Consider the following 25,903-nt stretch of genomic DNA (forward strand, 5'->3'; position numbering starts at 1 on the left):
AATAAAGGAAGTTCAATCTAATTCATTTAAAAAAATAGGATTCTCCAAATCGAACTCCAATAGAAAAATATACCATAAAAAAAAAAAAAAAAAAAAAAAGCTCTCTAACTTTCCATGACGTAAAAAGTATATGGAAGGCTTATATACTGATACCAAACATTGCTTTGCTTTGCTTCTAAAGTATGCTTTAGGGCAGCCTGGGTGGCTCAGCAGAAAGCGCCTGCCTTCCGCCCAGGGCATGATCCTGGAGTCTCAGGATGGAGTCTCACGTCAGACTCCCTGCATGGAGCCTGCTCCTCCCTCTGCCTGTGTCTCTGATTCTCTATCATGAATAAATAGATAAAATCTTAAAAAAAAAAAAAAAAAGTATGCTTTAGTATGAGGCAACCTCAAATACTTGATCTATTATTTTTTTTCAATTAAGATCTAAAAAAATTTTTAACTTGAGAAAACTTTCAGGAATACAAACATTTATATAAATACATACGTATACATTTAAATTCACATATTTAAGAAACATTGTTTTTCCTAATTTTCTTTAATGAAACAATTTTGTCCCAACTCTTTACAGTATTTCCGAGTCATGCCCATCATCACTAGAGCCACTTACTGAATCAGTCATCTAACACAAATCATTAGAGGTATCAGCCTTACTTTACCTAGGCTAGTGAGACAGACAGTATTTTAAACATTTACATGTTATGTTATCACAGGAAATTTTATTCCAGGCCATATTATGTCCTTATATTACGTCTCATATAGTATTAGTTCTTTTAATAAAATCCATCCTGTAGGCATATTCATGATCCCTGTATATTAAAAAACAAAACAAAACAAAACAAAAATCAATGGGATCAGTTATTTTTTAAAGGTTTAAAGAAAAAAATCCAACATTTGTAGTTGAGAGGCTACAAATCAAGGAATAACAATCAAATTTACTAGATTTCTTTTCCTTCTTTATAAACAACCTATCAGATGAGAAATTCTGTGCCATTGTTCCGGACCCCTTTCTTTGCATCTGGGCAGGTTTGTGACTGTGTGGACCAAAATGACACAGCCAGAAGTGTGATTTTCTAGGCTGGGCAAAGGAGGAGATGCAGCCGCCCCCCACCGTCCCACCTGGTTTGCTGGAGGACTTGTGCTTGGGGCCCTGAGCCATCCTCTGTATTGGACTAGCTAGAGGCTGCCACGCCGTGAGGAGATCAAACCACTTAAATGCCACGCCGTGAGGAGATCAAACCACATAAAAGGGCCATGTGTAGTAGGCATTACGATCCTAGTCTTCTGAGTAATCCTAGGTTGCTGCTTTACACATCTAAGTTTTATATTTTGTTATCGGAGCAATAGTAACTAATACAAAATCTGGTACCAGGAGTTAGGGTACTACTGTAACAAAAATCTAAAATACATGGTACTAGCTTTGAGACCAGGTGGTAGCAGAACTGGAAGGGTCTGGAGGAGACTACTGATATAGAGGATGAAATGGCAGCATTTTAGCAAAACTGTTAGCTGTGGTGACAAGGAAAATGGGAAAAACACCTGCCACCGGTAGATTTGGCTAAATAGATACCCATGCAGAATGCTGAAAGGATCAATGGCTTATTTTATCTATAATAATGAAAGAGGAGAACAATAAGCTTTAAAAAAAAAAGGGAACTGATCAGTTTTCAGTCAAAATATAGAGAACATAAAAGAACTAGGGCTTACATGGCTCAAAAATATATTACTCCTTCCTAATCTCTCCTTGCAGAAAACCATCCAAATACTCAAAGAGGTATGACTGAGAAACCATGAGTGAGGAGGTCGAGCTGTACTTGGACCTGGTTTAGACCCTGGACAGCAAGGTTGGGTGGGGCAGGGCCAGGCTGGCAATGGGATCTTTGGAAAGGGGGACTGTTTTTGCCTCTGAAGGAATGTAAATCAATGTGTGGTCACAGGTTGAAGAGGTTGTGAAACCTATCCATAAACTACGTGACAGTCCTTCCATTAGGATGGAGGATATGTGTCCCACCTTCTTAAATCTGGGAAGGTTTATTAACTGTTTAAACTAATATACTATGGAAGAAATGATGTTATGTGACTGACATGTCACATTCTGAGGCTAGGTCATAAAAGGTGATGGGGTTTCTACCTTGTATCCTTGAACACTGTACTTGGAGCCCTGGGCCATCCTGTTAAGAAATCTGGCTAAGGCAGCCATATGTGAAGAAGCCACAACACATGGAAAAGCCACACATGGGCCCTCTGCTCAGCAGTCCTGGTCTTTAAGTCGCAATCCCAGACACCTGACAGATCAATAAACCAGCACTCAGGCGACTCCAGTCCGTGCTGTCAAGTCAGCCCTGTCTGAGTCTCTCCATACCCCAAATGTTGGGGTAATTTGTTTTGGAGGAACAGTAACTGGCATTTCATCACTAAAAAAATATTGTGTTAACAGACAAAATACCTATGGACCATGCATAGGCAGTTAATTTTGGTGTGTTTGATGTAATTATTGATCAGTTTTCTAGTGATTATGGCTTTACCCATTTCATGATCTAGTTCTGTTTTGCTTTTAATCGCACATTTCAAATCAATGGCTGTTCAATCATTTCGGTAGATTTGGTCAGCTTATTAAAGTAAAACAATTCTTTGCTCCTTTTGTGTTTTTCACATGTTGAATTCTACTTTGATACTTCTATTTTCTCCTTATTACCTGCATTGCTTATCTTTTTTCAAGCCTTTATTTTTGTTCTTCCTATACTATTTAAAGTGTCTTTTAAATTGATTTGATTTACATTCTTAAAGATGCTCTGATAGTATCTTCTAATAGGGTAAAACCATCTACTTATACTGTTTGACCTCCTTCTACAATTTTTCCTTTTTTTAAATTTTTTTTGTTATTTTTTTCCCATTTTTACTCCTTTAGAAAGACTGATGTTATTAAACTTTTTATTTCTAATACACTGCAAATGAAATATTCTAATTCTACTCTCTTAGAAGTTCTTACATTTCTTGGTCTCAGGACCTAAAGATTACTGAGGACCCCAAAGAATGTTTATGTGAGTTACATTTATCAGTATTTACCATGTTAGAAATTAAAAGTAAAAAAAATTTAAAGATATTGGGCAGCCCTGGTGGCTCAGTGGTTTAGCGCCGCCTTTGGCCCAGGACATGATCCTGGAGACCCGGGATCAAATCCCACATCAGATTCCCTGCATGGAACCTGCTTCTCCCTCTACCTGTGTCTCTGCCTCTCTCTTTCTCTGTGTCTCTCATGAATAAATAAATAAAATCTTTTTTAAAAAAATTCAAAGATATTAATTCGTCTGAAAATAATAGACCAACGATATGTTAACATCATTTTTTTTTATAAAAAAACAAAAAATTAGAACAATGGCAGAGTTTAGTACTTTTTCAAGTATTTAATGCCTGGCTTAATAGAAGACTGAGGGATCCTCACATCTGCTTCTGAATTCACTGTAGTGTGCTGTCATTGTAGTGCAGCCTCTGGAAAATCCACTATGCACATGTGACAGGAGAATGTAAGAGGCAAATCATGCCTTAGTTTTATCAGTGAAAATAATGTTGTCCTTGCAGCTCCTCTCTAAAATCACTGAGCTCTATTTCAAGATTATGTTCTTTATCTGTAAGTCTGGTGCCTCTGTTGATTTTAGCTTTTCTCAAAAGTTGAGTAACACTTAGTAGTGAGTTGAGGATATCTGAGATTTCCTACTCACCTAATCGAATCCTGTTTGCTGTAGCCTGCCAGTAAAAGGATAGGATGTGCTGCTAGGAAGGATAGGGTAGGAGCCAATCTCAGGAAGGCAGCCTCTTCTTTATGGAGTAGAACAGGGTCCATACCCTCCCCTTGAATTAGGCACTTCGCTTCATGCCCTCCTGTATTGGTGGTGTCAGGTTAGTAGTTAAGTTTAATCACTTTCTTTACTCATCAGTGCTTCCTTAATCTAATTTCTTTCTCTTATATTAGTTTTTCTTCTCAGAATATGTCTCTAATGATGTGTCTATTTCATACAGAATCAAGGCTGTAAAATTTTAGGGGGTACATTTCTAAAATGCATCTATTTTGCCCTCTAGATTCTTCCTAAACTGACCTAATCGTACCTATACAATGAATGAGACATACCTTCAAATCTAGTCATGTCAATTTATTTCTCCAAATATGAGACTCATGACATAACCCAAGTAAAGTTTTGTTTACTCCACTACTCCATTTTTAAAACGTCCTCTCTGCTTGCCTATTCAGTGCTTTACAGCCCAAGGCTAAAGCACTAATTCTAACCACATCTTTTCAACATTTATATAGCAAAGGCAGGCTTGGGGTGGGGGTGGGAAGTCCCCCAAATCAGCCATCTTATTGAGCTAAAAGAGGCTACAATACTTAGAAATTCTACTAAACTTTCAAGATCTACTTGAAAGTCGGATATCAGATAAAGTTAAATACCTAATAATGCTAGTTTACACTAATCTTCAGACAATTTTCACAGAAGCCCAGAACTCTGAGTTTAGAATATACTTTAGCAACCTGTATCAGCTGCCTCATCCCACAGATGAAGAAACTGGGGCACAAAAGAGTTACTGTTTGTCTACAGTCACATGGATAGCAACCAGAAGCCAAAAGTCTTCTGATTCCACTTCTTGAATTTTCTTCAACTTACTATGTAAGTAACCAAGTTCAATACTCTGGCCTATAATTGGGATACCTGATTTTACATTCTTTGATTAACCTTTGTTTCAAAGGCTTAATGTTTTATAGTTCAAATTTACAAACTCGTTAACAAGTTATCTTAAACTGATAAATAACATTAACATTGTTAGCTGTACAATCATCCCTCACCATCTGAAATCTGGCCCAATACTTGCTCTAATAACTAAATTTTTTTACTCAAAACAATAAACTCTTCTAATGTATCTTTGCACTTAATCTGGTAACAGTGTTTAAGCTAAGAGGGTGTAGAGTATGCTGTATTCCTACCTTAGCTGTTTTCTGATAGGATCACATCTCCTGCTTATAATTTTTAAGATGTGTTATGCATTATCACCACTGTCTTCTTCACGTTGTGGAAAAGGTTGTAAAGAGATTAGTTGAGCCAAAGAGGCCTACAACGGCCCATAGAGAAGAAGTTGAAAGTGATAAAGTGTATTGAGAAATGAATGCAAAAAACGAATGGCTTGGCCAAGCACCCATCTCCCTCTCACCAGGTCCAGTGGTTTAATTTTTGGGGGAAAACAATGAAAACTTACGAAAATATTCTTTGATTTGAAAACCAGTGGGTCAATCAAGCAAGAACAATTTTGAAAAACTAAACAAAGAAATGCTTTATGCAATAAACCAATAGCTATAATTAGTGTTTAAAATCTTTTGCTGTTATAAAGAAACTTTTATGGATTGTTATATTAAGGACTCCAGTAACAGATGAACAAAATGCCACCTTTGTTCCTATGCCTTTAAAAGCTCTGAGCAAAAAAACAAAAAAACAAAAAACAAAAAAACCCAAGCTCTGAGCAGTACTTACAATCAGGTCACTCAGATCAGATCAGGGCTCCCTAGTGTGCAGCAATACGAATAAATTTTCCTTCTGTATTTGGCTTGGTTTGTGTTGAAACAGTATTTCAGTACTTCAATTAGACTTGGACAAACTGTTTAGGGATTTTTGGATGGGAAAAATATTTAGGCTTTCCATATCCAACTAATTTTCAAAAATGAATTAGGATAATGAGGGATACCTGTATTTATTTTCAGTCAAACAAAATAGATATTTAGTGTCTTGAAACTCAACACTATGGTTCTTGAATCAGCATTAGTATCACCACCGGGCTGACTAGAAATGTAGCTCCTAGAGCTCTGGATTTAATGAACTAGAATCTGCATTTTAAGAGGCTAAGCGACTTGTATGCAATTTTTTTTTTTTGAAAGAGAGGGAAATGGACATATAGTATCTTAAGCAGGCTCCTTGCTCAGCACAGAGCTAGATGTGGGGCTTGATGACATGACCGAGATCCTGACCTGACCCAAAATTGAGTCTTATGCTTAACAACCAACTGAGCCACCCAGGTGTTCCTATATGCAATGCAGTTTGAGAAACTCTGGCCAAGTAGACAAAGTTGGTTGCTCAATTAACATACATTTCTATTTTCCTCCTTCCTATTTCTTAACAAATCTCCCCACTCTCTTTTAAAAACACCTACTTATCTCTTTCCCATGAAGCCCTGTCCTTAAGGGGAACCTGAACTCCCTTCTCCTGATTTCCACCTCTAACTTCAGGGTGAGTTTGACTGGCCCATAATAATCCTATTCTTCTTGCACTGAGCATCATACAAGTAGGAATATAACTCAATTCTGGGCAATGAGACATACGGGAGTCAGTTGAGAGTGCTTCTTCAAAGTTTCCTCCATTCTGAGAGAGCCAAGGGAAGAGATGGTTTCCCTTTCTCTGGACATTCTCATGTCTGGATGTGAATACTAAAAATTGCTGCAGCCATCTCCTACTGGCATAAGAATGACGTCAACACCATAGCTGGGGGAACACAGTGGTAGAACCTGGGTCCCTGAGGATATTTTTGAGCCATTGAAGTGGTCAGCCCTCAAGCCTGGTCTACCTCTGGAATTCTTGTTAGGTGAGAAACATTGTTTCATTAGGAATGCATCCAAAATCATCCTAATCCAAAGAGATGATCATTAAGAGTCCTAAACAAAAAACTCAGATATCACAAACTATTTTCCATTAGATGGCTTTTTAAAATCTGACAATTCCAAAAGAGTCAGGTGTTCTCTTCCTAAAAGAAGCTTTTTATTGGATGTGTCCCCTCACACCCTCATTCCTAGATAGAGTGGCCCTTATAATGGAATCAAAAAGTACTTACAAAAATAAAAAACGGAGGGTGGACCCTTAAATGCAAATTATAATTTAGTCAAATAGTATTAAAAAAACACAAAACTTGCAAGTCTTATTATGCATTTTCATTAATTTTCTGTATATTTTTCAATATCCATTTGTACTTGCTTTCAACCTAATTTTGAAGAAAAAAATTTTAAAGATTTTAATTTATTTATTTGAGAGAGAGCGCTCACGTGCACATGTGGGGGTCGGGTGGGTAGGAGCAGAGAAAAGGACAAGCAGACTCCACACTGAGGGCTCCAAATCATTCATAACCTTAAGATGGTACCTGGAACCAAAATCAAGAAGCTAATGCTTAATAAACTGAGCCACCTAGGTGCACCCTTAAAGGAAATCTTATGATATTTAATATGTGAAATGTTAGGCTGCTACTTTTATTTTTTGTTTTTTTTTTTTTTATTTTTTAAAAGATTTTATTTATTTATTCATGAGAAACGGGGGGAGAGAGAGGCAGAGACACAGGCAGAGGGAGAAACAGGCTCTATGCAGGGAGCCCAACGTGGGACTTGATCCCGGGTCTCCAGGATCACATCCTGGGCTGAAGGCGGCGCTAAACCACTGAGCCACCCGGGCTGCCCAGGCTGCTACTTTTAAACACGTATAAATCATATTAGAAATTAAGAACAATGAAGCACTAGAAATAACACAGAAGGAAAAAAGCAAATATATTAAGATGTACATTATTAATATAAAGCATTAGTCTACACTATCTCATCAGATAAATTTTCATGACTTAATTTCAAATACTTTGCAATTTTGTATTACAAATATAATTTTTAAAAACAATTCTGTCAGGGTGTCTGGCTGGCTCAGTTTATAGAGCTGTGACTCTTGATCTCAGGGTTGTGAGTTCAAGTTCCACATTGGGTACAGAGAGATTCCTTTAAAAATTAAAAAAATAAAATTAAATAAATCATTTCTGTCAATTTCAAGGAAAACAACTGACAGTATTTTTTGGTGATAATAAAATCTGAGTGTTTTAGTAAAAATTTTAAGTTTTGGTAAACTTGAGTTTGAAAGCTCAAAAGCCTTCTGATGAGACTGGTAATGATATTAACAACTATAATTTCTATATAATGTATTATGAAATACGTCATTTGTAAGCTCAATGGACCAGTATTTTCCAAATAACCTACACATCCTTTACAAAACCATACAAGAGTAAAAGACACATTCAAAATGTAAAATTAGGGACACCTGGGTGGTGCAGCGGTTGAGAGTCCACCTTTGGCTCCCGGCATGATCCCGGGGTCTGAGATCGAGTCCCACATCAGGCTCCTGGCAGGTAGCCTGCTTCTCCCTCTGCCTGTGTCTCTGCCATTCTCTCTCTTGAATAAATAAAATCTTAAAAAAAAAAAAGGAAAAACTACCTCTCAGGAGGTGATATAAAAACCAAGACTTGAGAAACAGAAGCTGCCTATGAAAAGAAAAAGAGCAGAGCAAATGGAAATGCACGGTCACTGGAGCAAGGTAATAAGAGATTAAAAAAAAAAAAAGGAGATGCAGGCAATATCCACATGATGTAGAGTAATGGTTTTCATCAACTTTATAGCCTATTAAATTAACTGTACCAATATTCTTGTGCAGCCCAGGCATCAATATTTGTTTTGTATTTAATAATTTAATAGTCTTCCAGGTGACACTAATATACTGCCTTATATGGCATCATTGATTGAGTTTGTTAGACTACAATAAGGAATTTGGTTTTTATTTTTAACATAAGAGTAAACTCACTGAAGAGTTAAGAAGGCAACTAGTAAGGTTGATTTTTTAAAAAAGATCACTCTGGTTGTTAGGAGAAGCAACAAAGGGGCAAGAATAAAAAAACTCAATCCTATAAGTTTTAAGAGACTGAATGGAAGGTTAACAACCAGATGGTGATGGCCAATTCCAAGAACCTGATTTTTCAGACACACTAAACAATCAATGGGTACAATTAGAGCAAAGAAAAAATCTACAAAAAGGGGACAAGTGCAAACTCCTCCAAAATATTTTATCCATCTGTGAATCATCTGATTACACAAGGGATTTGTCCTTACTCCTACATTACCACCATATGTAAATTATGTACCTAAAGACTTATTCTTTCAATTGCATTTCATACAAAGAATACTATTTACAGTCTAAAAATGTTATCTTCAACTGCCCTAACCTGCAAACCTAGCATTTACAATTATATTAACTAGTGTAAAGATAAAGTTTCAAGTTGTTTTTATTTCATCTGGAAAAAATAGTTTCTTTCTCAGTAAATAATAAATTGATATGTCAAAAATAATAAATTGATATGGAAATACAGCAATAAAGATTTTTTCTAATTAAAAAAATTATATGACAAGATATGTGATGTTCATGGATTAGAAGATTAATATTCTTTTTTTTTTTAATTTTTTTATTTTTTATTTATGATAGGCACACAGTGAGAGAGAGAGAGAGAGAGAGCAGAGACACAGGCAGAGGGAGAAGCAGGCTCCATGCACCAGAGCCCGACGTGGGATTCGATCCCGGGTCTCCAGGATCACGCCCTGGGCCAAAGGCAGGCGCCAAACCGCTGCGCCACCCAGGGATCCCAGAAGATTAATATTCTTAAAATGTCGTACTACCCAAAATAATCTATAGATTCAGTGCACTCCCCATCAAAATACCAATGACATTTTTCACAGAGCTGGAACAAAGCATCCTAAAATTTGTATGAAATAACAAAAGGCCCCAAATAGCAAAAACAATATTGAGAAAGAATTTTAAAAATGAGGTATTACACTTCCCCATTTCAAACTATACTACAAAGCTATAGTAATCAAAACAGTATGGACTGGCACAAAAACAGACACACAGATCAAGGGAATAGAACAGAGAGCCCAGAAATAAGCACATATCTACGACAAAGAACACAAGATTATACAATGGGGTAAAGACAATCTCTTCAATAAATAGTGTTAGAAAAACTGGACAGTTACATGCAAAAAAAATGAAACTGGACCATCTCAAAACACATCCAAAAATAAACTCAAAATGGATTAAAGATTTGAATGTAAGATCTGAAACCATAAACTCCTAGAAGAAAACTTAGGAATAAGCTCTCTGACATCAGTCTTTGCAATAGTTTTTGGACAAGTCACCTCAGGGAAGAGTAATAAAAGCTAAAATAAACAAATAGGATTATATCAAACTAAGAAGATTTTGCAGTGGAGAAAATCATCAACAAAATGAAAAGGCAATCTACTGAATGGGAGAAGATATTTGGATCATACATCTGATAAGGAGTTAATATCCAAAATACATAAAGAACTTATACTCTCAAAAACTATAAAAAAATAACCTGATTAATAAATGGGCAGCAGAGCTAAGCAGATCACAATGAAATATTATACCTCATACCTGTCAGAATGGCAAAAATCAAAAAGACAAGAAATAACAAGTGTTGGATGAGGACGTGGAGAAAAAGAATCCCTCATGCAGTGTTGATGGGGATGCAAACTGGTGTAGCCAATGTAGGAAACAGTAGGAGGTTCCTCAAAAAATTGAAAATAGAAATAGCATATAATCTAGTAATTCCACTACTAAGTATTTATCAAAGAAATAAAAAAACACGAATTCATGGGGTGCCTGGGTGGATCAGTCAGTTAAACTTCCAAATCTTGATCTCAGCTCAGGTCTTTTTTTTTTTTTTTTTTTTTTAAGATTTTATTTATTTATTATTCCCACGGGGAGCCTGATCCTGGACCTGATCCAAGGACCCTGGGATCACAACCTGAGCCAAGGGCAGACGCTCAACCATTGAGCCATCCAAGTGCCCCTCAGCTCAGGTCTTGATCTCAGTCAGGATCATGAGTTCAAGCCCAGCATTGGGCTCCATGCTGGGTGTGGAATCTACTTAAAAACAAACAAACACACACTAATTTGAAAAGATACATGCACCCCTATGTTTACTGATTATTTACAGCAACCCAAGTGCCCATAATAGATGAATAAAGAAGATGTGCCATATATGTACAATGGAATATTACTCAGCCATAAAAACAAATGAGATCTTGTCATTTGCAACAACTTGGATGGACCTAGAGGGTATAATGATAAGAAATAAGTCAGAGAAAGACAAACGTTGTATGGTTTCTAAAATTCCACGTGAGTGAAATCAAACAAAGACAAAAAGAGACCAACAACAACAAAAAAAGGACTCTTAAATACAGAAAACAAACTGGTGGTTGCCAGAGGGGAGGTGGGTAGGGGGATGAGTGAAATAACTAAACGGGATTAAGAATACACTTGTCATGAAGAACACTGAGTACTCTATAGAACTGCTGAATCATGGGCAGCCTGGGTGGCTCAGCGGTTTAGCACCTGCCTTCGGCCCAGAGCCTGATCCTAGGGATCCAGGATCGAGTCCCACGTTGGGCTCCCTGTGGGGGGCCTGCTTCTCCCTCTGCCTGTGTCTCTGCCCCTCTCTATCTCATGAATAAATAAATAAAATCTTAAAAAAAAAAGAATTGTTGAATCATTACATTGTACAATTGAAACTAGTAACAGTTATTAGTACTTTAATTAAAAACAAAGGCAGAGACCTGAATAGACATTTTTCTGAAGTTGACCAAACGAAGATGACCAACAGGTACATTAAAAGATGCTTAACATAATCCTCAAGGAAACACAAATCAAAACACAAAGAAGTATCACCTCACACCTATCTGAATGGCTAATATCAACAACACAAAAATACAGCAGGTATTGGTGAGGATATAGAAAAAAAGGGAATCTTCTTATACTGTTGGGAATGTAAATGGTGCAGCCACTACAGAAAACAGAATGAAAGTTCCTCAAAAAATTAAAAACAGGAATGCCATATGATCCAGCAATCTACTTTTGGGTATTTATCCAAAGAAAATGAAAACACCAATTTGAAGAGATACATGCACCCCTATGTTCACTGCAGCATTATTTACTATAACCAAGATATAGAAGCAATCTAAGTATCCATCAACAGATGAATGCATAAAGATGTGTATATATACAATGGAATATTATTCAGTCATCAAAAAGATCTTATCATTTGTGGCAACATGGACCTAGAGGGTATGATGCTAAGTGAAATAAGTAAGATGCAGACAAACATACCATATTTGTCTTTCCCTCATATCTGGAGCCTAAAAATCAAAACAAATGAACAAACAAAACAGACTCACAGATATAGGAAACAAACTGCTGTTGACCAGAGGGGGGGAAGGGTGATGAAATAGGTGAAGAGGATTAAGAGGTACAAAGTTCGAGTTATAAAATAAATTAAGTCACAGGGATGTAATGTACAGCACAAGGAATACAGTCAATATTGTAATAATTTTGTATGGTGACAGATGGTAACTAGCCTTATCATGGGGATCTTTTAATTATATATAAAAGTATCAAATCACGGTTATATATACCTGAAACCAACAGAATACTCTGTCAATTACACTTCAAAAACAACTGTATCTTGAAGAAACTGAGACTTGAATTCTATTATTTCATAGCTTGCTAATTATTTTCAAGTAATCCTCTTTAACCTTTAACTTTCCTTAGAATTTGTTCTGAAATTTCATTTGCCAGCATTCTTGCCACTTTCTCTAATATGAAGATAACAGTTCAGGTTATTTTTAACTTTAGTGCTGTTGTCTTTCTTAAAGAAGTAAAATATATCTTCTGCCCACATCTCTCATATATGAAAAACATCTGGCTCTACTTCTCTCATTTATGTTATCTGGTCCCTCTAGACTTCATGACTTTGTAAGACACTAAAATAAAATTATGGTGAAGTAGTTTCTATTCCTAGTTAATTAGCTTTTCAATATTATAAGTAACAATATTCCAGATATTTTTAAGGTAAAATAGGGTATCTGGTAAAGTTACTACATCATTTATCTCAAACAATAAAATACAGCTAATAGAAAAATCAATCCAAACTCATAGCATTTGATATTTAAGCTCAATATACCATAAAGTTGAATATTTAAGTTCAAATATATACAGCTTTTAAAAAGAAAAGAAAATTACCTTTCAAAAGATGATTGAGGTCCATTGTGTCATGTAAGGCTTTTTGTTTATATCTGTGGTCTAAATTGGAATCTAACACTGAAGATTCTGAAGTGAGATCAGGCCCATGTTTTTCTTGCCCTTTTTTGGTTGATTTCAAAGATTTTGAATTATTTTTTAAATCCTCAACATTTCCATATACTTCTTGACTCACGTTTTCTTGCCTTTTAACTTTTACTTTTTGATCATTTGATGTTCCCAGTTCAAAAGACTGAACCGGGCTGATGTCTGGAGTTGACAGAGGAGTGACATCTGTCACAGTATCTTCAGATTCCTCAGGGTAGTCACTGACTTTTGGTTTAGTACTTGAAGGCTGTGTTCCTGTCGATTTCATTCCTGTTTTATATTTCTGTTTTGGTGACAAGTGGGTTACACCAGATAGATGTTTCTTTATTGATGGAGATGAATCAGAAATACAGATATCAGACCCTGCATCTGAACAATCTGTACCTGAACTTGAAGATGAGGAGGACAAAGAGGAAGAGGAGGATGATGAATTACTTTTGGAATACTTTTTACCTATGTTTTTTTTAAAGTTATTAGATGGTTTAGCAGACTTGGATCTGATGTGATTTTTCCCATCATCACTGCTTTCCTCTCCATCTGTATAATAATCATCTTCACCTTCTTTTATAATTTTGGGAATTCTACTTGGAGTGGGTAAGTGTATTTTATGCCCTATTGTAGCATCCCACAATTTTTTTGATCTTGAAGTGGTCAACGATAAAGGATTTCTGGTTCGCGTATTATCATCTTCTATAGGGTGTTCTTCTGGGAGAATTTTCTCCTTTATTTCATTTTCCTTTCTTTGTATTCCAAATTTCAAGTTTTCATTTTCTGTAGCTTTATCTATTCTCTCTTCTTGCTCATCATTTTGCTTATCAAAAACTGACTTACTTTCACATTTCTTTGTTTCTTCAAAGTCACTATCAAAGAAGGAATGGTCCACTTCACCTTCTGATATATCTCCAAACCGATCCATGATGGTAAAAATATATCTGAAAAAGAGGCCAGTGTTACCGTTAAACTAAAGAATAATTTCCCAATACTTCTCACTTTTTACAGTAATTGCATATCCCAAACTGAGAAGTTTGATTATAGAGAAACATGTAATAATAAATTGTATCAGTGATTTGAAACATATCTAATAGTTCAGCTCACAAGAGTACTCAAGGCAAGCATACCACAAATGTGTATCTAATTAAATATGCATACACCTAGGTGAACCCTAAGGAAAATCTGCCTTCTATAAGTACAGTTAGGATTTAGAATAAGAAGAGATAATGTTAAAACATCCCAAAATCAGTTAAGCCATCCTGAATTTAGAATTTGACCTTTAATACTATTCTCCACAAAAAAAAAAAAAAAAAAAAAAACAACAATAATCAAAAAAACATAATGACTTGGAAGGCAGCTGATTCTATTTCTGGAGGTAAAGAAAAACAAGGGCCTAAGGTATCTTACTGTTACCAGAAGGCACAATATTCAAATATGCTTGATATAGTGGTAATACAACAAAGGCCCCAATTTAAAGGGGCTTCCACCATACAAGTCAGACAATTTAGTACTGCAAAACAAAACACACAAAATATACTTAAAAATGAAAAAGTACTTCTGTGGAAAGCTATTAGTCCATAATGATATTCAAGAGGGCAAATAATATGGAGATACGTTAAAGGAATTTCTAATAATATATAGCTAACAATCCAATTATGCATTCAGTACATTCAAATTATGATTAATTCTATTATATCAAACCAAACAACAAAAGATTATGTAATCTGTATTCTAAATCAATCATGATACTCTGGAGCCTTTAATTGATAAAGTGATCCTGCAACCTATAAAAACAAGTACAAACGTGATTTAAAAACCAGCGAAACTTATACTATTAACACTAATGCAACAGATTAATAAGATGGATTAGAAATAAGGGTGGTAATACATTTTATTATCACTGGGTAGCTTTTTTGCCTTTAAAGAATTTAAGAGATTCTGACATATTAAACATAAAAATTTAACTATTCACAATCAACTTTTAAATGCTTAAGGAAGGGCAGCCCAGGTGGCTCGGCTGTTTAGTGCTGCCTTCAGTCCAGGGCATGATCCTGGAGACCCGGGATCAAGTCCCATGTCAGGCTCCCTGCATGGAGCCTGCTCCTCCCTCTGCCTGTGTCTCTGCCTCTCTTTCTCTGTCTCTCATGAATAAATAAATAAAATCTTTAAAAAACAAAAAAATAAATAAATGCTTAAGGGAATCTGGTTAATGAAATTAGTAAATTAAGACTAGATTTATTAAAAATGTCTAAGTGCTAAGTTAGACTTCTTTTATTAGATACGTGTATTCCTTGTCAGGTATTTAAGGCATTTAAGAAAATCAAATATGCTAAAATTGTAATTGTGCTGTTAATTACAAATTACATTTGCAAGTCTGCAAATGGTATACAATATTCAGGGAAATTTAAGCTAAGTGAGGATTAATCAAAGAACAAATGGGTTTCAAAATTCAAACACTTTTTTTTAAAGAATTTATTTATTTATTTATTTATTTATTTATTTATTTATTTGACACACAGAGAGAGAGGCAGAGACACAGGCAGAGGGAGAAGCAGGCTCCATGCAGGGAGCCCGATGAGGGACTCGATCCTGGGTCTCCAGGATCACGCTCTGGGCTGAAGGTAGGCACTAAACCACTGAGCCACCCGGGCTGCCCTGAAAAAACTTTTTAACAGAAGAATATTATAAGTCTATTAAAATAATTATTTATATCAGGGGTTACCAAACTACTGTGCATGAGCCAAATTTGGCTACCATTTATTCTTATAAATAAAGTTTTACTGGAACATAGCCACAGGTTTAGGTATCGTCACTGACAGCTATTACACTGTAGCTGCAGAATTGAATAGCTGTGACAGGGATCATACAGCCCACAGAGCCTAAAATATTTAACCACTGACCCTTTACTGAAAAAGTCTGTGGACCCCGATTCAGGTGCTATGTCAGCATGAAAACTGCACAGTACAAAACTGTAATCCATACTGGATTATTAATACAATGTACACATTTAAACAAAAACTATGGGGGAAAAGAGCAAAATTAAGTTGACCTGTTAGAAGAAAACCAATGGTCCCACTGCATTTTTTAGTATTTCCATTACTGTTATTATAATAGCTTCCTGCAAATAAATTAAGCAAGTAAGTGATAACTGGGAGGATGCACAATGGAAAAGAATGAACAGAGTCCGATACACTCAGGCTCAAACTCGGTTCTGCCACTTCCCAATTATGTTTCTGGGCACATACACAGGGATGTTCATCACAGCACTACTGTTTGTAACAGCAATGAGTTAGGAAAAAATTCAACACCTAGCAAGAGGAAAATGGATAAGCAAAATGTTGCATAGGATACATCAAAAAGGATAAGCTGAGATCTACAAAAATGTTTACTAAAAGAGCAGAATTAAATGAACAATTACATGAAACTTAAAATATATGCTACTGAATTCCTCATGGGCACAGAGTTAACATAGCATGAACTGGAAGGACACCATTAAACAACTAAGAGTACAAGTCTGTGAGGGGAGAGGAGGAATGAGGCTGAGGAAGCCCACAAGGGGGCAAAATAAAGCTGAATATCCAGAGGGCAGAGGCCTGTGATCAGGGGTCACCACAGACTTAGAGTATGACTGAGGGGCACCTGGTTGGCTCAACACGTAGGGCATGTGACTCTTGATCTCAGGGTTGTCGAGTTGGAGCCCCACACTGGACCTAGTTTCCTCAAATTTTAAAAACAAATGGTTTCACGGCATAGCCCAGAGCATAAATTTCCCTAGTCGGTTTTAAAAATCACTCTTTCAGAGATGCCTGGGTGGCTCAGTGGTTGAGCATCTGCCTTTGGCTCAGGGCGTGATCCTGGAGTCCCGGGATAGAGTCCCCCATCAGGCTCCCTGCATGGAGCCTGCCTCTCCCTCTGCCTGTGTCTCCTGCCCCTTTGTGTCCCTCATGAATAAATAAAATCTTAAAAACAAAACACCTCTTTCAAAACATCCTAATCACGTTATTAATCACTTCTTCAAAGTAAAGTCCTTAACTAACATCTGGTTTTTTTGAAGTCACTGCTGTGATATCCATACATTGTTGTGATATCTATTATTTATCTGATAGTAAACTGTCAGCAAGATAACAAGATCTTATCATTGGGATTTTTAAAGGAGAATGGGACCTGTTTAGCAGTATGTTTAGCAGAACTGTTTTAGGAATAGGTCTTTGCAAAAAGATGGTCTCAACAGTTAAAATTAGATAGAAACGCTAGTGAATGCCAAATATGCTGGGATTTATCTACTATGTAGCAGTTTTTCTCTAACAAATTAATTTGGAAGAAACCTCACTGGCATCACAAATTAAATAAACCAGGGGCCCTTAGTAAATTAAAAAGTGTTAACCTAGGTAGCAAGAATTCGGAACTTTTTTTTTTTTAATTTTTTTTTAATTTATTTATGATAGACAGAGAGAGAGAGAGAGAGAGAGAGGCAGAGACACAGGCAGAGGGAGAAGCAGGTTCCATGCCGGGAACCCGACACGGGACTCGATCCCGGGACCCCAGGATCACGCCCTGGGCCAAAGGCAGGCGCGAAACCGCTGAGCCACCCAGGGATCCCCAAGAATTCTGAACTTTGAATTAACTTACGACCTTCTCCATCCTAAGCTGTGTCTGTGACCAAAACCCCTTTCCAAAGGGAGCAGTGAATTCCAAAGGTATTTCTGACACGGAGAGTAACAACTCTGGAAGTCACTAAACTTGAAATGTTTCCAGCATGACTCCTCTTTATTTGGCATATCAAGGCAAATTTTGTGATCCCTGATAACCTTGAGTGAGATCTATGTAAAGTTCCCTATGATAGTGCAGCAAAATAATGCAAGTGAGAGCTAATACCCTTCCCATACCATCACAATTCCACAACAATCCTCAAAGGAAAAATCTTACACCCTTACATTAGGGTTAAGACCAGCAATTTAATGGCTTGACAAAGTAGTTTATATCAAGTATGCCCCTTATGACTTCAAGCTTTAACAAATTTGTGAATTAAAAAAAAAAAAAGATGGACAGTTTAAAATAAGAATTCAAAAGGTTCTGGATAAATGGAAAAGCAGCTAACATTCATATAGATTTTATTATGTGCCAGGCACTTTTCTAAGCACTTTTTCACTGATCAACTCGTTTACTGGTAACAACTTTGAAGTTAGAGACAAAGAAAGTGAAGCAGAGGTTAACTATATTCACGACCACATGGCTAGAAAGCAGTAGAGTCAGGATTTGAATCCAGTCAGCAAGCAGTCTGATTACCCTATATTGAAACAAGCAGAGGAAGATATGCCAAGAACCTAAATGGGGAGGTATACTCTGAAAAAGCTAAATAATAATACAATAATAGTGCAGACATGGAATGAGGGAAAGTGAGGAGAGAAGGTGCACTGAGGATCCCCGCTTAAAAGAAGGTTCACTGAAAAAAAGACTCAGGGCTTACCAAGTAGCAAAAGCATGGCTTAAAAATCAAAAGATTAAAATGCTCTTAAGTCACACCAGGATAGCAATATGCTGTCTTAAGGTAACATCAGCTTAGTCAAACTACTTCTTGAATGAAGCATTTAGTTCTAGGTGTTACGGTGAAGAGTCTAGAATCTAAGTCATGACCAATGGTTTACAGAACAAGGGATTCATTTATAGAACAAGAGATTCGAGGCATTCATAGCAAAAGTAATGGCTAAAAAAAAAGGGTGTACTCAGATATTCAAAGGATTGTGATACAAAAAAAAAAAAAAAATTAGAACTGTTATTTGTAGTTCCAGAGGTAGAACTTGCATCAACAGATACAACCTATATGAAGGCTGTTCTTAAATTAACATGAGAATTGAACAAAATGGAATGGGGCTACTTCCTCATGTTGGGGCAAAAACTGAATGTCCACTTACTGGGATGCTAGAGAGGGAGTTCACGCATTAGGAGGATAAGATTTCCCAAGCATAACATTTTACAAACTAGGTCTAAATCCCTGTTGGGATTTGACTATTTGTAAACCAAATGATTTCACATCCTTTCTTTGAAATCCATTTTTCAGAGTTAACGGTTTTGTGCCTAATCTCCTCACCAACTGGAACTCCTGGGATCTTGCTCATCTTCATATCCCCAGTGCCTAAAGTAGGATCTGACAAATACTAGACACTCAAAGAATGTTTACCTGATGCAGGAGTTTGGAGTTCAGGAGTTTGGCGTTCAGAGAGACTGAACTCTGGTTCTACTCTTTGCGCTATGTAAGCAGAAAAATCACTGCTTTTTCCTGAGCTAGTTTCTTTGACAGCTTCCCACAACTGTCCCCCACCGACCCCCCACTCCCACCCTCACCAGAATTAGCTATCCCCTCATCTGTATTTACATGGTTTGTGTAGTCCTCAACAGTTGTTAAGGACCCACTTCTCCTGTGGTGCCTAACACCTGGGAGACGTTTCAGGCATACTATCCGACAGACAGGGTTATTCTAAATATTTATGCACCCCAGTGCTTTAACCCAACTTAGGAAAAAATTATCCAACGATCCCATCCACTAAAGCAACCCTTCTGATAATTATTTCAAAGTCAGTGAGATCCAATTCACACTGGAAAATAAAAATAGGGACTTAATAAGAGCGTAAAGATTCTCTTCACAACCTATTGGGAAACGGTAAACACTAAGCGGTAGTTCCTTTAAGAACCCTTCTGGGGGCTCGACGAAAACGGGTATTTGTCAAAGCTGCCCCGGCGGCCCTTGGACACTCACCGTTTGGAGAGCTCCTGCACAGCCAGCAACAGAAACACTAACGCTTTTTTATGATACACCGGGGGTAACACACAAATAAGACTCTGGCTTTTTTTTTTTTTTTTTTAACTGTCAGTCCATTACAGTGAGACTGCATCACTTCTGTAATCAGGCGCATAATACGGTTCGAACAAGGTAACTGGTTGGGTACCCGGAAATCTCGGCCCAAAATACACGTTTTCTCAGAAACTTGAGTCGAGGGTCGGTCCACCACCTCGTCCTGTCCTCGTCCCCATCACCACCCCCAGCTACACACACACACACACCCGAGGTCGAGGTCACGAGTCAAGTCCGCGGACGCGGCGGCGCCACCACCTCCTGACCCCGGCCCGACCCCGGCCGCAGGCCCTGCGGGAACGCATCCCGGGGGTAGGCCGGGCGGGTCCCGCGGCGGCGGCAGGGGCTGCGGGCGGCCCCACGGCCCGGGACCCCACCCTCGGCCGCGGGCTCCGCCGCCTCGGGTGGTCACTCACACCCGCCCCCACTCCCCGCCGCCCCCGGCGCGCTGACTGGGCCTCACAGCGGGCGGAGCCAGGGGCTGGGGTCCCGCCCGCCTCCCTCACCTCCCGCGCGGGCTTCCTCATACCGACCCCGAGTGCCCGCCGCCGCTGGGCTCCGGAGAAGGGGAAACGGATCCCGAAGCAGGCGAGGGTGGCGGCGGGCGCGGCGCGGGCGGGCGGGCCCCGGGGGGTTGCTCGCGCGCCGCTTACCTGGGCGCAGTGGCCGCCGCCGCCGCCTCCTCGCGCGCCGCCCGCAGCGTTCCAGGCGCACGCGCAGGCGCAGGCGCAGGCGCACTCAGTCTCTGCACGCGGCTCCCAGCGGCGCCGGGCTCGGGCTTCCGGGGGCGGGGAGAGCGGAGCGGGAGAGCCGGGCGCAGAGGGCGCGGGGGCCTGGCGCGCCGGCTCGGTGCGGCTCCGTGGGCTCCGCGCGGCGGGCGTCATAGAGCGCGGGGGGCTGCCGGCGGCCTGGAGCGCCTGCGGCGGGCCGGGAGCGGAAGGCGGAGGCCGGCGACGCCGGGGCGGGTGGGGTCGCGCGGAGAAGCGGGCCCCCGGGCCCTCGGATGCCCAGGGCACCGTCCACGCCTTCCTGCGACGGTCCCCGCCACTAGGGCAGTGACGGGGGCCCGGGACACTGGCGTTCAGCAGCTGGTGATTCCTTCCCCCAAACCACGACACTAGTGAGCGGGGCGGCTGTGACTGTGGTTCTGTCAGCAAAGATCGGATCCACGAGCCGGTCACACCCTAGTCCTCCGACCCCTGGCAAAGGAGGTGGGTGGTTAAGGCAACAAAGTGAACCTTAATACTGGAGATGCGATAAGGCTCTGGGCGGCGGGGGGGCGCCTGGGTGGCTCGGCCGGTTAAGCACCCTCCCCTCCCCTCCCCCATCCCTCCCCCCCGCCTCCGACTCAGGACTTGGTCTCAGGTCAGGATCCCAGGGTCATGAGGTGGAGCCCCGGGGAGGCTCTGTGCGCCGAGAGTGGAAGCCTCCGCTTAGGATTCTCTCTAACTCCTCCTCCCTCTGCCCCTCTCTCACTTTCTCTCTCTTTCAAAAACAAACAAACCCCAAAACCAAAAGTTCCCAGCACTAGGGGAAAAACTGTAACTGTAAGGTGATGGACGTTCATTAGACTTACTGTGGTGTACATGTTAAGTTTACCTAGATCATGTACATCCTAAATTTATATGCTGTTATATAGAAATCAATAAAGCTGTAGATTTTTTTTAAATTTTTTTAATTAAGAAAAGCAAGAGGTCAGAGTGATACAAGACGCCTTGAGCCAAGGACAGCAGGTGCCTTTGAAAGCCGACAAAGGCGAGAAAAGGTATTCTCCCTTGAAGCCTCCAGGAGAAATGGCAGCCCTGTCCATACCTTAATTTTAGACTTCTGACCTCCAGAACACAGAATAAGTTTGTGTTGTTTTAAACCACTGAGTTTGTAGTAATCTGTTATAGCAGCCATGGAAAACTAATACAATGGGTACTCAATACAGTTTTTACATGAAAGTACAAAGAAAGATAGGAACTAAGGTTTATCCATATCCTAGGGAGTGTCACTAAGGAATTGACTTTTTTGTTCTTGACAATATATTGTGTACTGTTTGCTTGTAACTACCAACAGGTACTCAGAATCATTTTGTTCTTTTTGTAGGCTAAAAGGATTTTACTAGATTCTGCTTAACTGCTGGCACCGTTTCCCAGGGATGATTGTCTACTCTGTGGTCAAAAGTTTGTTGTATGGGGACTCCCTGGGTGGGTCAGCAGTTCAGCATCTGCCTTTGGCCCAGGGCGTGATCCTGGAGACCCGGGATCCCTGCATGGAGCCTGCTTCTCCCTCTGCCTGTGTCTCTGCCTCTCTCTCTCCTCTGGGTCTTTCATGAATAAATAAATAAAATCTTTTTTTAAAAGTTGGTTATATGAAGGGTCTCAATAGACATTTCTCCAAAGAATATATGCAAATAGCCAAGAAGTGTATGAAAAGATGTTCAACATTACTAATCATTAGGGAGATGCAAACAAATGAGACCACTTTACACACATTAAGATGGCTATAATAAAAAGGCAGAAAATAAGAAAGATTGGCAAAAATGTGGAGAGATTGGAAACCTTGTGTATTGCTCATGAGAATGTGAAATGGTACTACTTCTGTGGAAAACTATAGCAGTTCCTCAAATTGAACACAGAACTACCATATGACCCAGCAATTTCACTTCTGGGTATGTACCCAAAAGAATTGAAAGCAAAGTGTCAAAAAGGTATTTATACACTCATGTTAGTAGTAGCATTATTCGCCAAAGCCGAAAGATGGAAACAACTTAAATGTCTATCAACAGATGGACAAAGAAAATGTATATTCATACAGGAATATTATTTAGCCATAAACAGGAATGAAGTTCTGATACATCATGCTACAACATGGATGAATCTTGAAAACATTATGCTAAGTGAAATAAGCCAGGCAAAAAGGGACAAATATGAGTTTATAAATAAGAAGTACCTAAAATAGACAAGTCATAGTAACAGAAGCTAAAAGTGTGGTGCCAGACTAGGTCAGCTGGAGGAATATGCAACTTTGATTTCAGGGTTGTGAGTTTGAGCCCTGCCTTGGGTGTAGAGATGGCTTAAAAGTGAAATCCTTAAAAAAAAAAAAAAGAAAAAAAGAAAAAGAAAAGAACAGAGGTTACCATGGGCTGGGGGATGGAGAAGAAAGGGGGAGTTCTTGTTTAATGCATACAGAGTTTTGGTATAGGATGATGAAAACGATCTGGATATGGATATTGGTGATGGATATACACAATGTGAATGTACCTAATGCCACTGAACTGTACATTTAATTTTTCTTAAAGATTTTATTTATTTATTCATAGAGAGAGAGAGAGCCAGAGACACAGGCAGAGGGAGAAGCAGGCTCCATGCAGGGAGCCCGACATGGGACTCGATCCTGGGTCTCCAGGATCACACCCCAGGCTGCAGGTGGCGCTAAACCGCTGCACCACCGGGCTGCCCTGAACTGTACACTTAAAATGCTTAAAATACTAAATTTTGTGTATGTTTTATAATGATAAAAATAAAATAATCTTATATTTTAAACTTTAATTTTGTTTTTTTCCTGGACTATGAATATGTGAAAATTTGCCTTTTCCCTGACTTTCTTTTCCTGCAGAGAACACATCCTCAGTAGTCTATATTGAATAAATGAATCAATGAACATATGAAATGGATTGTAAATAAGCTTCTTCAGATCAGAGATTTAGAGATTTTATTTGCTTTATGCCTCTTCATAATTCTAGTCATAGAGGGTCATCAAAAGTGAAAAAAAGCTTTTTCCCAAATTCATTGAATATGGACTCTTTTATCAGAAAAGATGAAAATAATATCCCCTGGGTCCTTTTTAAAAATTGTTTCTCGCTTATCATAAACCTCCTGAAACAGAACGTAGGCTTGACTATTTCTGTAGAGAGCTATTAAAGACCTTTGCATAATAGCTGGAGGTTTTTTCATCTATGCTAAACTATGTTATGAGCAAATGGATATAATTTAGGAATTAAGTTTTGAAGGATGAAATCTTGCCTGGGTTGAAGTTTATAAAACCAAATTTAAATTAAGTGTAGTTAGGTTTCATATTTTTTTTAAGTACCCAAGGCGGGGAGGGGGGTACTTCAAAATACCTAAATGCTGTTAGTGGAAATTGAGAAAGCAAAATGACTTAGACTCACATTTGAATTTCCTGAACTTCCATCAAGCAGGATTGGTAGCTCTCTTCTTGTTACCATTGAGCTTTGTAATACCTTACTAACATATATTACATTGCTTTATGCTTCCCCCACACCCCAGTTAGAATATGAGCTCTTCAAGGACAGAGACCATATATATTTTTTAAAGATAGGTTTATTTGTTTGAGAGAGACAGAAGGGGCAGAGGGAAAGAGAATCTCAAGCAGATCTCGCTGAAGGGCCAGCCTGATGTGGGGCTCATTCCCACAACCCTGAGATCATGACATGAGCTGAAATCACAAGTCAGAGGCTTAACTGACTGAGCCACCAGGGTGCTCCCAGAGACTATATTTTATATTGTTTTCTAACAAAGTACCTAACTAACATTTTTGGACTGAATGAAAGAATGAATAGAAGTCACACAATATCTTCCAGAAGATTATATCTATTTAAAAGCTGGATGGATGCTATTATAATTGTATTAGTTTTGTAAGGACATTATTTGTATAATACAAATACAAATTTGTAGCAGTTTGTTCTTTGACATTACTTTTAACTATTGTTTTTGAAGATGGTATCACGGAGGCGGATCCTAGAATTTAGGTCCGCCACCTACTAGCTGTGTGATTTTGAGCAAGTCATTTAACTTCACTGAGACTGTTTCCTAATCTGGAAAATGGGATTGTAATATTTACCTTATGTTCTTTATAGCGTTATAATGAGGAACTATGCATTTAAAAGGATTTCCAGAAATTGAAGTTTCCATTAAAATATGAGATTAGGGGATCCCTGGGTGGCTCAGCGGTTTAGCGCCTGCCTTTGGCCCAGGGCACGAACCTGGAGTCCCGGGATTGAGTCCCACATCGGGCTCCCAGCGTGGAGCCTGCTTCTCCCTCCTCCAGTTTCTCTGCCTCTCTCTCTCTATGTCTATCATAAATAAATAAATAAATAAATAAATAAATAAATAAATAAATAAATAAATCTTTACGAAAAAAACATAAATAAATTATGACATTATTTTTATGACTTTTTTTGGTCAATTTAGTTATTCTAGATATAATATCATGGAAGACTATCAGATTTATTATTCAAAAGTATTTATTAAGGACCTACTCTGTGCAACCCTGTTCAGGACTCATTAATACTCTATTACTAATTTTTACTTTCCATAGGTATGGTCTCTTTCCTAAAGTGAATAAATGTCAAATGAGAAACATTGGCTTTTTTTTTTTTTTAAAGATTTTATTTATTCATGAGAGAGAGAGAGAGAGAGAAGCAGGCTCCATGCAGGGAGCCCAACATGGGACTCAATTCCAGGTCCCCAGGATCATGCCCTGGGCCAAAGGCTGCGCTAAACCACTGAGCCACCCAGGCTGCCCAAAACACTGGTTTTGGGTAGTATATAAAAGCTTTATGTAACACTAAACATGTAATGTTAATCTGAAAATATTCAAGATCTTTTCCTAATTTATGCAAGTACATTTAATCAGTATTGTGCCCTGCCTACTTTATATTTTACTCTGCTCATAATATATATCATGAAACAATAGCACATAGAGCAGTTCAAAAAGTTTTTTGGCCCACGTGCATCTTGGAGAAATTAGATAAGAAGTAAACACAATTTATCTTCTTTATAATCTGCTGCCCAATAATAACTGGATATCAAATCTAAGAGAGTAAAGAATTTTTTCACTGTTTCATAACTTGAAAATAAAGTTAGATGATACAGCTTTATCACCAAACTCCTTACTGACAAACATAGCTGTGTACTGTCTTCCTTCCCTCATCCTTCCCTAGGTCCTTTTGTTCATTTTATAGATAAATAGGATTAGATCATGAAGAACTATCAATTCTAGGAACAACAAATAGGAACTTGAACATCTT

The 25,903-nt window shown here is 38.7% G+C and overlaps 2 protein-coding genes across 4 annotated transcripts in view; one reads left to right on the forward strand and one right to left on the reverse strand.

The window, feature by feature from the left end:
• Positions 1-20,651, reverse strand: part of CFAP97 (cilia and flagella associated protein 97) — a 33,614-nt gene extending 12,963 nt beyond the window's left edge. The window contains exons 1-2 of one of the 3 annotated variants that reach the window (XM_077848723.1): positions 20,520-20,651; positions 12,921-13,957 (exon numbers count right to left, since the gene is read on the reverse strand). In XM_077848723.1, coding sequence (XP_077704849.1) covers positions 12,921-13,941 — 1,021 coding nt within the window. In that variant the 5' untranslated portion in view covers positions 13,942-13,957; positions 20,520-20,651. Of the gene's footprint in view, positions 1-12,920; positions 13,958-20,372 lie in introns of all 3 variants that reach the window. The other 2 variants (XM_077848722.1, XM_077848724.1) reach the window with 2 other exon arrangements.
• A 176-nt stretch (positions 20,652-20,827) lies between these two features.
• Positions 20,828-25,903, forward strand: part of SNX25 (sorting nexin 25) — a 142,796-nt gene continuing 137,720 nt past the window's right edge. The window contains exon 1 of the mRNA XM_077848721.1: positions 20,828-21,077. The gene's annotated coding sequence lies outside the window, so the exon portion shown is untranslated. The remainder of the gene's footprint in view (positions 21,078-25,903) is intronic.

Source organism: Canis aureus, chromosome 15 (genome assembly GCF_053574225.1).
Source record: "Canis aureus isolate CA01 chromosome 15, VMU_Caureus_v.1.0, whole genome shotgun sequence".
Lineage (NCBI taxonomy): Eukaryota > Metazoa > Chordata > Mammalia > Carnivora > Canidae > Canis > Canis aureus.